This window comes from Giraffa tippelskirchi, chromosome 9 (assembly GCF_054371585.1).
Source record: "Giraffa tippelskirchi isolate mGirTip1 chromosome 9, T2T-mGirTip1v1.2.pri, whole genome shotgun sequence".
NCBI lineage: Eukaryota > Metazoa > Chordata > Mammalia > Artiodactyla > Giraffidae > Giraffa > Giraffa tippelskirchi.
The window spans coordinates 51403862-51417979 of NC_137283.1; the positions used below are offsets into that span (position 1 = coordinate 51403862).

The window sequence follows — 14118 nt, forward strand, 5'->3', positions numbered from 1 at the left end:
AAGGAATGACTCTGGGATCATTAGCCTTGCTTTATAGATAAGGACCTAAGGTACAGAAAGGTTAAAAAGCTTGCCCAAGAACACAATGTTGGGCCCTACATTTGATCTCAGGTCTTTGGTATCCAGTTCCACTGTCTTTTTATTTCACCTCCTGGGACACTGATCTACCTTAGTGCTACTCAAAGGTTCCTAATTTCATTCACCGACCAGTAGCTGGACCATGGATCACATCTTTTTGTACCTTGGGTCCTGTTGCTCTCGCGCCTAACCACATGGCTTTGAACTCCATGTCTCTATCACTTCAGATGCTCTCAGCGTCTAGATGGAGCCCTCAGACATCCCGGAGATCACCACCCCTTACGAGTATGATCCTCAGAGCTTTCTGTGTGAGAAGAGGACCTTTGTCTTCGCCACCATCAGCACCACCATCCTGTACTGCCTGGTGTTCTTTCTCAGCATGGTGGGCAACAGCCTGGTGCTGTGGGTCTTGGTGAAGTATGAGAGCCTGGAGTCCCTCACCAACGTCTTCATCCTCAACTTGTGCCTCTCAGACCTGGTGTTCTCCTGCTTGTTGCCCGTGTGGATCTTGGGGTACCACTGGGGCTGGGTGCTGGGAGACTTCCTGTGCAAGCTCCTCAACATGGTCTTCTCCGTCAGCCTCTACAGCAGCATCTCCTTCCTAACCATCATGACCATCCATCGCTACCTGTCGGTGGTGAGTCCCATCTCGTCCCTGCGCGTCCACACCCTCCAGCGCCGCGTGCTGGTGACCGCCGCCGTGTGGGCAGCCAGCATCCTGTCCTCCATCCCTGATGCCATCTTCCACAAGGTGTTCCCTTCGGGCTGTGACTATTCAGAACTCGAGTGGTTCCTCGCCTCCGTCTACCAGCACAATGTCATCTTCCTGCTGTCTGTGGGGGTCATCCTGTTCTGCTACGTGGAGATCCTCAGGACCCTGTTCCGCTCGCGGTCCCAACGGCGCCACCGGACCGTGAGGCTCATCTTCACCATCGTGGCGGCGTACTTCCTCAGCTGGGCTCCCTACAACCTGATCCTGTTCCTGCAGACACTGTTGAAACTGGGCGTCATTCAGAGCTGCGAGTTCAGCCAGCAGCTGGATTACGCCCTGCTCATCTGCCGCAACGTTGCCTTCTCCCACTGCTGCTTCAACCCCGTGCTCTATGTCTTCGTCGGGGTCAAGTTCCGCAGGCACCTCAAAAGTCTGCTCCGGCGCTTCTGGCTCTGCCGGCAGCAGGCGCCCAGCCTTCCTCCGTCACCTCACCCCCCAGGTGCCTTCACCTACGAGGGCATCTCCTTCTATTGAAGGGGAGTTCGGTGGGGCAGGAAGGAGACGGAGGGCACGCAGCTGGGAAACGCTACAGCTGCGGCTGGGGGATGACAGGAGTACATTACACCAGGGGGTCCTACGTGCCCTCTCTTCTGTGGAAAAGTTCCCCACCTGGAAATCTTACATTGCCATCCAGAAAAATGCTTCTTAGATTTTGAGGAACTCTTTTCTGCTTTATTCCTTCATTCAGACATAGATTTCTTATCCTTGCTGAGGTCAGGAGACTCTCAAATATGAAAGGCTTCCGGGAAAGGCGGGTCCTTCAGGACTTGACGAGGGTCTGGAATTCAGTGGTGCAGCTCTAGGCTGCTGGCAAGATGGTGTTCCCTCCCTGACTGTGGGATTGTCCCCCAGTGTTGGAGGTAGTGGCTCTGGACGGGGCTGTCTGCAGAACAGAAGTGATCACACCTGCAAACAAGCAGTCAGAGTGAAATCTGGATTCTGAATTCCCGCAGCAGGACCAGAGACATGCTCTGTATCATAGCTCCAGTTTCTAGCACATGAACTGGCGCTTGCATATTTAGTCTGTAAACCTTTTATTGAAAGAATGAATGCAGTGAGTGCCACCTTCTGCAGGCATTTGTGTGGAAGCTATAAAGATGGATGAGATGCAGATGCTACCCTCCAGGTGCCAAGAGTCGAGCCCTGAGGGCCCAGATAACTAAACACCCACCTTGCTGAAGGCATCCAGGGAGAAGATTCCTCCAACACCTCCTCCTCTCCAAGTGGATATTGAGCTGACGTTTCCAATTCATCACGTTCCACCTAAAGTGTTGTCCTGCTCCTGGTTGATGGTGCCAGCTTTCCCCGCAAGCCAGGTTATCTAGGAGCCCTTTCCCTCCACGCCCACGGCCAAGCCCTGTTGATGTTACCTTCCCGGTATCTCTCACATGCCTGTGGCTTCCTCCCCAAACAGCCTCACATCCTCAGCATCTTCCTGCTGCTCATTTCTTTCCCCACCAAGTGTCTTCTGCATTGATATCATGGCACTTCAAAACCCTCACGTTATGTTCAAATAAAGCCCAAATACCATAGGCTTTATTTGCATGTAAATAAAGGCCCCTTCAATCTGGTGTCAACTAACTTTTCCATTCTTTCTAATTTTTGTTCAGTCGCTAAGTTGTGTCCGACTCTTTGCGACCCCATGGATTACAGCACACCATGCTTCCCTCTCCTTCACTACCTTTTGGAATTTGTTCAGGCTCAGGTTCATTGAGTCAGTGATGCCATCCAACCATCTCGTCCTCTGTCACCCACTTCTCCTTCTGTCCTCAGTCTTTCCCAGCATCAGGGTCTTTTCCAATGAGTCAGCTCTTTGCATCAGGTGGCCAGAGTATCAGAGCTTCAGCTTCAGCATCAGTCCTTCCAGTGAATATTCAGGGTTGATTTCCTTTAGGATTGATTGGTTTGATTTCCTTGCAATCCACGGGACTCTCAAGAGTCTTCTCCAGAGCCACAGTTGGAAAGCATCAGTTCTTCGGCTCTCAGTCATTTTTATGGTCCAGCTCTCACATCCAATTTTGATCCAACATAAATCTTCACCCCCAAGCAGCCTAGAACCCCGTCACAAAGGACCACAATGGTCCTTTCCCAAACACCCTTCTCCCAGTCTCCTCTGGTCCTTTGTCATGCTGGGCCTTCTACTCCTTAAGCTGCAGGCCCTAGCTGAAGCACCAGCACCTTCAGTAAGGCATCCACAATCTGTACATTAGGAGAACAGTCTCTGTGGTGTCGAGGCACTCTGCTTGTCCCCTCTGAAATAGCACTTGTCACTTTCCAGGGTGTTGTAGTTGCACCCATGGATGTCTGATCCCCCTGCCCCATCACACTGCAAACTCCCAGATGGCAGGAACCTGGCCCTGCACCTGCCAAGCAGGGCCCCGGTGTCGTGTCACTGTACTGGGTGTGAGAAAACAGTGACAGTTGCCATCTGTGTTCTGATGTGCTTTTGGGGGAGCCAGGACCATGTGACACATTCTACCTTGTTTGCCCCAGCCTGCTTCTTTATCAATACTAACTTTTCTTTGCTAGTCTCCACTCTCAGAGCACACTGCTTATCTCTCTCTGTGGCAGTGGCTTAACTTGCCCATCCTTTTTATTTAGTGGTACACTGCCTGTTTCTTACAATATCCTAGAGCTTCACATCAAAGGACGTAGGTGAAAACCACCCTCTAAGCTTTCCACTACCCCACAGACCTGATCCCAATCTGTGAGCCTGATTCACTCTGGAGTAGGGCATTTGGAAAAGCTCCCTGGGTGATTCTGACATGCACCCCAGTTAAGAACATTTGGCTGCAACTCCTTGAAAATAGGAATTCCAGAGACTTCCACAGTCCCTTGAGCAAGACTTTGCACTCAGCAGGCATTCAACACATGCTTGTTGAGTCTGTCTGCCAATGCAAGAGACACGAGTTTGATGCCTAGGTCAGGAAGATCTCATGGAGAAGAAAATGACTACCCAATCCAGTATTCTTGCCTGGGAAATCCCATGGACAGAGGAGCCTGGCGGGCTATAGTCCATGGGGTCGCAAAGAGTCAGACATGACATAGCAACTAAACAACAGTATAGCTCTCACCTAGAGCTTAGAGGGTTTATACAGCATTTTCCTCTGAAGTTCCTGCTGCAGTTTCAATGATCTCTTTGCCCCTGGGCAGCCAGTCTTGAAGGAGTTTGACCTGACTAGGGAAGAGGGAGGGTCTAGTTTTCAGAATTAGGCCTGTAGCATCTGTTGGGGAGGGCTGGCTGGTGCAGTTGTAAAGGGATAAAACTCCCGTGGACTTGCTAATCAATTGGCGTGGCCATCACTCGCCATGGAAGAAAGGAAGAGCAGAAGGAAGGAGGCAGATAGCTATGGGGGCAGAGCTAAGCCTAGGAGCTTCTGGTCAGGCTCATCATCCTGCACTCCTTCAAGCTGATGTTATTAAAACTGTATTCAAATTCTGTTCAGAGGGCAGACTGAGCCCAGGGAGCAGAAGGGCAGAGGACTCCATCACCCACCTACTTCGCCAAGCCAGAGTTGGTTTTGAGCCCACTCTTCTTAGAAGGCAGGTTTAGGGATCTTGTATCACTGCTGAGCATGCCCTTTGAGAACCTCACTCCATGATCTCTTCAGCCCATCCCATTCCTTCACATCCCAAGATACTTCTATAAGTATTCCTTTCAACATATACAGCCATATCGCTGGGAGCACTTCATCAGTACAATCATGTTTGTCTCTTTGCATTTCTATTGATGTTTTGGACCCTCCAGTAGACTAGGGTAATCTTTAATCCAGAGTCTTCTCCTAATCTAGCTCCTAGAGAATCCAAGGGAAGAGGCACAGAGAGAGAGAGAAATGAATGGGAAGATGGAGGGGCATCCATCCTATCAGAAAGGGAACCTGGGTTGGACTGCTGAAGGAAGCAGCCCGCAAACTGCAACCCAGTGACCACACTCCACATTCATTGACCACACTCTCCATGGACGACAACCTCCTCCTTTCCCCTCCCTCTACCACCGAAACCACTACTCAATCTCAGCTGGGCCACTGTGGGCCTGTCCCTTCTTATCCAGTCAAAAAAAAGATGCCCTGGATCCAGGGCTGCAGACCTCCTGCCTTTCCTGGAGCATTAAAAACCCACAACAGCTCCAAGGAAAGAAACTCCTCACAGCATTTCTACCTCCACCCTCAAAATCAGCAAGAGAGAAACCGTGCTGATCTCTAAATAGGAACATGCCTCCAGGCCCAGGGCAGCCCCAGACCTCAGATGACCCCAGGTGACCCCAGCCAGAGTGGAGGTTCCTTGAGGGCACAAACCCCACTGTGCATGTCTAGAACCTCCCTCAGTACCCAGCAGTGTTTGTGGTTGGTTAAGTGGATAGGAGATCATCTTTTTAGCTTTTTTCCACTTTTGTTTCTTCTTCCTACACTTGCTTACATTACATCTTCCACTCGACAACAGGCACCGCACCATGGGCTTCCCATGCACTCTTCTCTTGGGCTCACCAGCCCAGACAGTGCCTGGTTTGTTGAACACATGACTTTCATTTGTGAAACCTGCCTGTGACAGGACAAATATGAATTACTCTTAAAAATCTTCTCATAAAATATAGAAACCATCACTGTATCATGTATGCAAATAAAAGATTAGCATGTACTGACTTACCTTGGGCTGTTTATGTTCCCCTCATTTCTACCTAAGATCATTATTTAAGATTCTTGTATTATTTATTTACTTGGCTGTGCTGGATCTTAGTTGTGGCACTCAGGATCTTCAGTCTTCATTGCAACAATCAGAATCTTTAGTTACAGCACGCAAACTCTTAGTTGTGGCATGCGGGATCTAGTTCCCTGGCCAGAGATCAAACCTGGGCCCCCTGCATTGGGAGCATGGACTTTAGCCACTGATCACCAGGGAATACCATTATTTAAGATTTTTAAAAGCTCTCTGTTTATGAGGGATCTAGGTTAGGTTCTTGGGTGAATGGAATGATACAGAAGGAGGACTAGAGATAAAGCGTGGAACGAGCTCTGTGTGGGTCAGGATGGTAGGAGATTGGCTCTGCTCAGGCCTTAGATGACATTGCCCAGGAGGCCAAATTTGTCTTGAATGCTCCTAGCCTCAGTTTTCTGTCCTTCCCTATCTCTCCCCTGGCCTAGCACTCGAGTTTTCCATCTTCAGTGTGTCTCATGACCCACTGTGCCTGAACAAGAACCTACCAGAGGTCAACCCTCCAATCAGAAGGAATGCTGGGAATTTCAGGCAACCTGAAAACTTGGTAGGATATATTTGGCAGATTTGGAGGGACATTTGGTAAGGGGAGGGATGTTATCCTAAATCCTCACCAAGTGATCCTGAGCACAGTCCCCTCTTCACCTTGGGGTCATCCCCGATCTTAGGTGTGGGGCTGTTGCAAACCACCCCCCTCCATCCCACCCCCTCCACAAAAGAGTGTGGCTTGAAGGACTAAAGGATGACAACGGTGGCCTGGTTCCTTGACTTTATCATTTTCAGAAAATTAGCCTTGAGCATCAGAGAGAACACATGGGCAACAGATGGGCGGGTGGAACTGGACAGTTGCAGGGATTAGAAAAGAGGGTGGGTAAATCCTGCGGGGTAGAAAAGTGTTTCTAGAAGAAATGGTGAGAACGGGCCAAGAGAAAGGGATGGTGCTGCCAGGGCCAAAGAATGGAGGACAGTCACAGGCTGAAGTACTCCATGTACTGTTGCTCTCCTCTCTTGTGCCCAGTCATTACTAATGAATGCATTTTGTTCTATTGAGTGTAGACTCAGAGTGCTTCACAACTTACCGATAGAAAATATAACTTATGAATAGAAATTGGGCGGAGAGCATGGAGAAGTTGGGGGAGGTAGTTCATTCATTAACAATTTTTGAGCACTGCTTTTAAACCGTCCTGTGTTAAGTACCGAAGGGGATGAAAAGACAGACCATTAGGCCCAGCAGTATGTAATGCTTTTTATTTAGCCCAATACATTTTTTAAAAGTTATCATTTCAACATGGAATCAATATAAAAATATTTGTGAGCTATTTTACACTTTTTTGGAACTCAGGTGTATTTTGTACTTAACAGCACATGTACAGTTCAGCTCAAGTCAGAATTCAAGTTCTTAAAAGCCACATACGGACAGCACTGCCTACAGGATCCTAGGGATATGTTTATAGACCTGCACTCTCCCAGAGATTGCAAGAGTTAATTTAAGGCCGGCGGCCCGGTGGGACCTGTGTGAGTAGTAAACAGCAACTTTTGCGGGGCATGCTGGGAGTTGTAGTTCGCGCTCCTCTGCCCATGGAGTTCAACGGGAGTTGTAGACAGCGGCCCTGTGGAGCACGCCGGGAGTTGTAGTCCGCGCCTGTCTGCGGAGGGGTCTGCGTATCATGGCCGCCTACGCTGAGCTCTCGTACTCTTCCGCTTGGCCGCAGAAAGTTTCGGTTCTCTCACGCCTTGGACTCACGAGCGAGTAAGTGCTGCGGAGGGCCGGCTAGACTCAGGGGGCACCTCTAGCTGCTGTCGTCTCCGGAGCGGAGACCTTCCCTCCGGGCCCGACTTGTCACCTGTTGCCCTTAACGTCCCCTCCCATCTCGAGTCTTCCACAGCTCACGTCGGAGTCCCGAACCCTTGCCCAGCGGGCTTAGGAAGCACCTCAGGCTGATGGATCTGACGCTAGAACCGAGGCCTCCTCTGGTCATCAGTTAGAAAGACAGACACCCTCCGCCCCCTCCGAACACCAGTTCCAAGACTCCCCACGGCCATGGGGTCGCCAAGGAGCCCACCATGTGTGGTTTCAGAAGGAGTCTTGGAGTCTAAGCACAGGAGGACAGGTCCCGAGATTCTGTTTGCCTCGTCGAAGAGGCCGCTCACCTTAAGAAGCGTACTTCCTGCCTCAGCTGGGCCGGGACAGCCCACCCCTTAACTTTGCAAGACTCCAAAACTTTGCCCGGGTCTCGCCCCTCCTCCCGTCTGTCAGCGGACGGTTTATTTATCCTGGCCCATCCCAGGCCACGGCCTAGTCTGTTGACCCGCAGCGGCTTGTGTTCTGGTGCGGAGTTTCAAGATGACCCCTAGGTGATTGTTCCTGAAACACCTGTGGATTTATGAATAGTGCGGTGGCTGCACCGGACCCTGGCCAGAGTGCATGTTGTTAAGAACCTGGGCGGGAAGGCTGGGTTTTATTTTTGTGAGCAAAGCGTGTGTGGTTGACACTTTAGCCACGTGGCTCTCAGTGCATTTGTATCATCTGATGCCCTTTGTCACTCTTCTCAGTTCCACCCGCTCTCCCGTCCGCAAAAAAAAATTGAGCGCTACCTGCGTTGGCCACAGCCTCTCTGCTCCTGTACTTGTCTTACCACAGCAGTTTCCTTTCCAAACAGAGAAATGGGTCAGGGGCTCTTTGAGGGCAGAGGATCAGACCTTAATCTGCTCGCTGCTCTCCTGCCACTTCCAGCCTTATGGTCGCCTCTGACCAAGCTTAACTCTGCCATCTGCTTAATGCGGGCTGCTGGGTATTGTAGGGGGGTTGAGGGAAGAGCTGTCACACTGAGGTTTTCTGCTTTCCGTGGCTCCTACCCTCTGAAGTGGGCCCATACTGAGTAAGTTCCACTTGACCCTCCCTCCCATGAGAGTTATGTTGACAAATTGTTGAATGTCCTGTACCAGTTATAAGCTGCTAGTGTTGTTACCCTGGAAATCAGTGGTAATTGTCTCAGTGATGGGACAGTGGTCTTCTTTTAGGACAAATATTTTCTGCTTCTGTTGAAAGTGTTCTTTGTGTAGTGCTTCATTTAGTTTTTATTTTCTTTTCAGTCATTTTATTAGGAAAATAAACATTCAGAATCATTGAGAAAATTGTGCAGTGAATGTACACTCACCTGTTAGATCCTACAGTTAATATTTTACTCTGATTATTGTTGTGTTGCTTTAGAGTCAGTCCTCTAGTTGCTCTTCGGATGGTCTTTGCTCCTTTGCCGGCTGGCGTGGGGTTACCAGATGGGTTCAGGAGCCACACTTTTAACCTGGTCCTTTGGGGATGAGATGGACCCCACAGATGTGTGTTATGAGAGGAACCACCCAAAACAGCACAAAATCAGAGCAACTGGTGACTTTGTCCCATGTTGATCACTGAGCCTGTGGGCTGCTACCTCTAGAACATGCAATAGGCACTCAAGAAATGGTAGGCCCCCTGTTCCCTTTAGGGGAGAGGCTTGGATAATGGGTAAGCTGTGTTTTCTGGTGATTCCAAGGACAACTTTGGTGACTCAAAACCAGAGTGTCTTTAATCCTGAGGCAGAGGCAGCATATTGTCTAGCTGTGGTGCCGTGGTGAAAATCACTGATGGAATTCATAGGCTGGAGCCACACTCACTAGAGCAGGGCCAGGCAACAGAGCAGGTAGGATTCATTAACCAGAAGCCTCCTGTGAGCACAGATGGAGTTTGGCCTTGTCAGCATCTGCTCACCTACTGATCCTGCTCATCTGCTGAATGTTACTGTGTTGCTCAAAAGATAAATAGTATTTCGCATTTGTGATCTCAATGCCAGATTTCTGTTTTTGTTTGTTTTTAAAGCTCTTGGTTTAAAAGCATCTGTTTGAATAACTAAATAAATCAATAGGGTGAGTTTTGAACTGTTTCCATGGTTCTTTGTTTATCCTTCTGTTTTTGGAGGTGTCACTATACTCTCCCCTTAAGAGCTTCAGCCTCCATGCACATGGGCTCCCTGACTTTCAGAAAATCAAGATGACAGAGCCGTGCTACATTGGGTAGAAGGTGGTTTTCCCCTCTTCCTCCCTTTGGAGCCAGTTCTCCTGTTGGTTTTAGTGGCTCCCAATGATCCTTCCTGTTCACACATATCTCTGTGGCATTTGAAAGAAACCAGGTGCCCGTTTCTAGTTGGGCCAGATCCTCTGCAGGGATGAGGATGTGTGTGTTAGATGTTTCTGAGGACAGACTTAAGCAGAATCTGTGGCCATGTGACTGGTTCCAGGGCCCAAAGGCAGGTCTGGTCAACCATCTCAGGAGCCTGGAGTGCTACACCCTTGGCCTGGGGCAGAAAACCAGGTTAGAGGAGCCCTTGGAATCCAAAGGAAACACTGAAGGGAAAAAGCATTCCAAGCAAGACATTGGTCTGCAGAGGGATAGGCCAAGAGGAGAATCCCTATGAGAGGATCATGGTGGGCTGGCAGCTAAATCAGAGGCGGTGGCTTCATGTGGAGCTGGAAGGAACTGTAGCCCCACATGCTTTTCCCAAGGCATCTGCAGCCTGGGTCAAGAGCAGGGCTTAGAAGCCTCAACCAAAGGTTGCCACTGAGAATGTCTGTTCTTCTCCTTGCCCATCTCCTCTGTGGAGAAAGGTAAAGGGTAACACCTGTCTACACTGTACATGAAAACACACACACACACGTAGGAAGAGGTCAGAAAACTTCCTGAAGACAGATAGGCTAAAATTGCCTCAAGATAGTTTGAACCAAATGTACCATGGGTTTCCCACAGTCATGGCATGATCTTTACTGCATGATTTGGTACACGATAGGGAGAGGACATTTCACAAGGTGAACCTGATTCTACCTTCCTAATAGGATTCTGGATGTGTCCTCTGGGATTTCCAGTGGCAAGACATTGGCCCTGCACCCCCAAATATGGATGTATGGCTCCTTCCTGAGCAGCTGCCCGCCTTCCTAAAAAAGATGGCTTTCTCCAAGCCCAGAAGCAGCACCTCACACCCCCAAGTCGCTCTTGACCCTGCTCTCCTGGGTCAGCCAACTGGAATTGAGGCCGGTTCTGTTCCAGTGGGAGTGACCAAGAAATTGGGAATTGTTGGTGGGAGGGAGGGGCCAAGAGAAGGTGCAAGAAGTGATGGCCAAGTCTCAAGTCTTCATTTCCTTTAAGAAAGATGAGATAACTATGAGGAATGAGTGTTTGGGCAAGATGACCCAGGCCCGCAGTTAGTCAGTGCTTTAACTGTAGGTCTTCACATATAATTGGGTCACCTAATGAGGCTTTGTTCACGTGCGTTGCAGCATCAGCCTCTGAGGTGGCCTCTGACAGACTCTCCAGCACTCTCCTAGGCACTGTCTTGAAGCCCTGGGGAGGGCAACTTGCCTGCCCACTGACTGCTTCAGCGTGGACTGACCCCAAGACCTCCAAGCCTTCACAGCCACAGGTACCAGCCAGATGCCCCCCTTCCCATAGGTAGTAACTGTATAGACGCTGTTGGGTGCGCTGAACCCAGTCAAGGCAATGGACTCTTCAGAAAGACTTTTCTGCTCTTGACTGGTCTGGACTGTCCTTGTTAACGTTCTTTCCTGGTCAGGGTGGACTGCTCCACCTTGTTCAGGAGTCGGGGAGGAGCGCACTGTGTGGTGCTCTCTCTCAGTCACATCTTAGCTGTTGTGTTGGGAGCAAGTACAACAAATCTGGCGGGCCGGGCGGGGTTGTCTTCTGTCCCCACACCTTCTCCTCCCTTTCTCATCCTTCTTTCCCAACATGGCTACTCACATGCTATTGTCAACTAAAAAAATATATATACACAACGTGAGAGTTACAAATTAAGTTTTATCCGGGGCAAAATAAGTTTAGCCTGGGAGACAGCATCTCAAGCATCTCAGGTAGCCCTGAGTAACTGCTCCACAGAGGTAGTGGCTAAGGTCAGTACTATGTGTGATTTTAATGAGAGGGGATACTTGCAGTCAAGCACAAGGCTTTGGCAAAGGCTTGCTGCTAGTCATGAGCAGCAGATGTCACCGTGAATGACCTAGTGCTTTTCTAGGTATGAGAAGATGTAAGGATTTGGGCTCATAAAAGCTTCTCCTGAAAGTATCTATTGATACCTATCTGAAGGCCTGTTCTGCTAGTTTCCCAGAGTGCCTCATTCCTGATCTCCACCCTGAACTCCAGTCAGAATGTGTTGAAGGTCAGTGACTGCAGTGGCTAATCCTTGTAGAGGCAGATGGCAAGTGCCCATTTCCAGTTGGCACGGTGTTGTTCCTGCCAGAGTCAGCTTCTGGGCAACATTAGGAGTATTAGTCATTTGTACCATAGTGTGAAGAAGTTTATATGGGTCAGTGTCTTTGTATCGTAATTTGAGGTTGAACTGGTGTCTCTATTATTTAGGCATTTAGGGCAACTGGGCAGGTGTGGGAGAAATATGGAAGTTGAGGAAGGTCCTTCACCTCTAAAATAATACCTCGGTTGTGACTTGGAAGCCAGGCAGTAGTCCCAGGTAATACATAAGAATTTTTTAAAATGTGTTTAGTCCCTTTTTGTCTTTATCAGAAGATTGGATGCTTTCAGACATTCTGTATAAGCTTAAACGTGATTTTGTGTTGTTGGCAAGAGACTCCACTGTTCCCTCAAATTTTATAAAATAAATTTCTCTAGTATTTGAAAGAGCTTGCCAGAGACAAGTGAAGGAGGTGTTTACAAGGTCATTAACAAGGACCCTGGGTTCCTGGAGGTGATTTGTACTGTGGGGGCCTTGCAAGGTGCTGGAAGCCTGGAGCCCATGGCAGTGTGGACAGAGCAATCTCTGAGTGTCTCCCGAGTTAGGAGAGCAGTTTGCAGTGGGTTGTAGAGGTGAGGATCATGCTGGTTCATGCCAGAAGTCTGTGGTCCCCGTGATATAATAGGAAATACATATTTGGTCTCTGTCCCTGGTTCCTGGCACAAAACTTCTAATACTCTTGGAATTTCCTGAGTAATAGGAGTGTCCTTTGTTATTCAAAACAAAACCTTTTCTACCACACAGGCAGTTTATGCTAGTAAGGTTGCCTCTTCCTGGGCCCCTGGATAGGTGGTGTCTTGGTAAGGGCTGGTTGCTGGAGGACTCCAGCCCCATCCTTAGACCCCCCCTTCAGAAGGGCTGAAGGTGCAGTTAGTCACCAGTAGCCAGTGATTTCATCAGTTGTACATTATGTAATGAAATGCTCAAACTTTTCCAAGCGAGGCTTCAACAGTATTGTGAACCGAGAACTTCCAGATGCTCAAGCTGGATTGAGAAAAGGCAGAGGAACCAGAGATCAAATTGCCGACATCCGTTGGATCATAGAAAAAGCAAAAGAGTTCCAGAAAAACATCTACTTCTGCTTTACTGACTACGCCAAAGCCTTTGACTGTGTGGATCACAACAAACTGTGGAAAATTCTTCAAGAGATGAGAATACTAGACCAGCTTACCTGCCTCCTGAGAAATCTGTATGCAGGTCAGGAAGCAACCGTTAAAACTGGACATGGAACAACAGACTGGTTCCAAATCGGGAAAGGAGTACATCAAGGCTGTATATTGTCACCCTGCTTATTTAACTTCTGTGCAGAGTACATCATGTGAAATACCAGGCTGGATGAAGCATAAGCTGGAATTGAGATTGCTGGAAGAAATACCAATAACCTCAGATATGCAGATGATACCACCCTTATGGCAGAAAGTGAAGAGGAACTGAAGAGCCTCTTGATAAAAGTGAAAGGGGAAAGTGAAAAAGCTGGCTTAAAACTCAACATTCAAAACACAAAGATCATGGCATCTGGTCCCATGACTTCATGGCAAATAGATGGGGAAACAGTGACAGACTTTATTTTCTGGGCTCCAAAATCACTGCAGATGGTGCCTGCAGCCATGAAATTAAAAGATGCTTGTTCCTTGAAAGAAAAGTTATGACCAACCTAGTCAGCATATTAAAAAGCAGAGACATTACTTTGCTGACAAAGGTCCATCTAGTCATGTACTAGATCCATGGTTTTTCCAGTAGTCATGTATGGATGTGAGAGTTGGACTATAAGGAAAGCTGAGCACTGAAGAACTGATGCTTTTGAACTGTGGTGTTGGAGAAGACTCCCGAGAGTCCCTTGGTCTGCAAGCAGATCAAACCAGTCAATCCTAAAGGAAATCAGTGGTGAATATTCATTGGAAGGACTGATGCTGAAGCTGAAGCTTCAATACTTTGGCCACCTGATGTGAAGAACTGACTCATTAGAAAAGACCTTGATGCTGGGAAAGATTAAAGGTGGGAGGATGAGTTTGAGCAAGCTCCAGGAGTTGGTGATGGACAGGGAGGCCTGGTGTGCTGCAGACCATGGGGTCTCAAAGAGTTGGACACAATTGAGCAACTGAACTGAAAAACCTAGAAATGACAGGATTCTGAGATTCTGTGCTGAGGAACACATTGAAGTGCTGGGGGGTGTGGAGCCCTGACGTCATGGAAACTCCACCCCACCCCACCCCCGACTTATCTATGCTTCTCTTCTATTTGGCTGTTGCTGGATTGTGCCCTTTCAAATAA

The 14118-nt window shown here is 48.7% G+C and overlaps 2 protein-coding genes across 17 annotated transcripts in view; both read left to right on the plus strand.

Annotated features, from left to right (window-relative positions):
- The window catches only part of XCR1 (X-C motif chemokine receptor 1), a 325532-nt gene extending 320038 nt beyond the window's left edge, over positions 1–5494 (plus strand). For all 6 annotated transcript variants that reach the window (XM_081526006.1, XM_081526007.1, XM_081526009.1 and 3 more), the window contains one exon: positions 306–5494. In XM_081526006.1, coding sequence (XP_081382132.1) covers positions 323–1324 — 1002 coding nt within the window. In that variant the 5' untranslated portion in view covers positions 306–322 and the 3' untranslated portion in view covers positions 1325–5494. The remainder of the gene's footprint in view (positions 1–305) is intronic.
- Positions 1–14118, plus strand: part of FYCO1 (FYVE and coiled-coil domain autophagy adaptor 1) — a 268566-nt gene that overhangs the window by 182429 nt on the left and 72019 nt on the right. For 4 of the 11 annotated variants that reach the window (XM_081525959.1, XM_081525968.1, XM_081525966.1 and 1 more), the window contains exon 1: positions 7205–7310. The exons of 5 other annotated variants lie outside the window; for them this stretch is intronic. The gene's annotated coding sequence lies outside the window, so the exon portion shown is untranslated. Of the gene's footprint in view, positions 1–7204; positions 7311–10864; positions 11008–14118 lie in introns of those variants that run through there. 2 more of the 11 variants (XM_081525961.1, XM_081525970.1) reach the window with 1 other exon arrangement.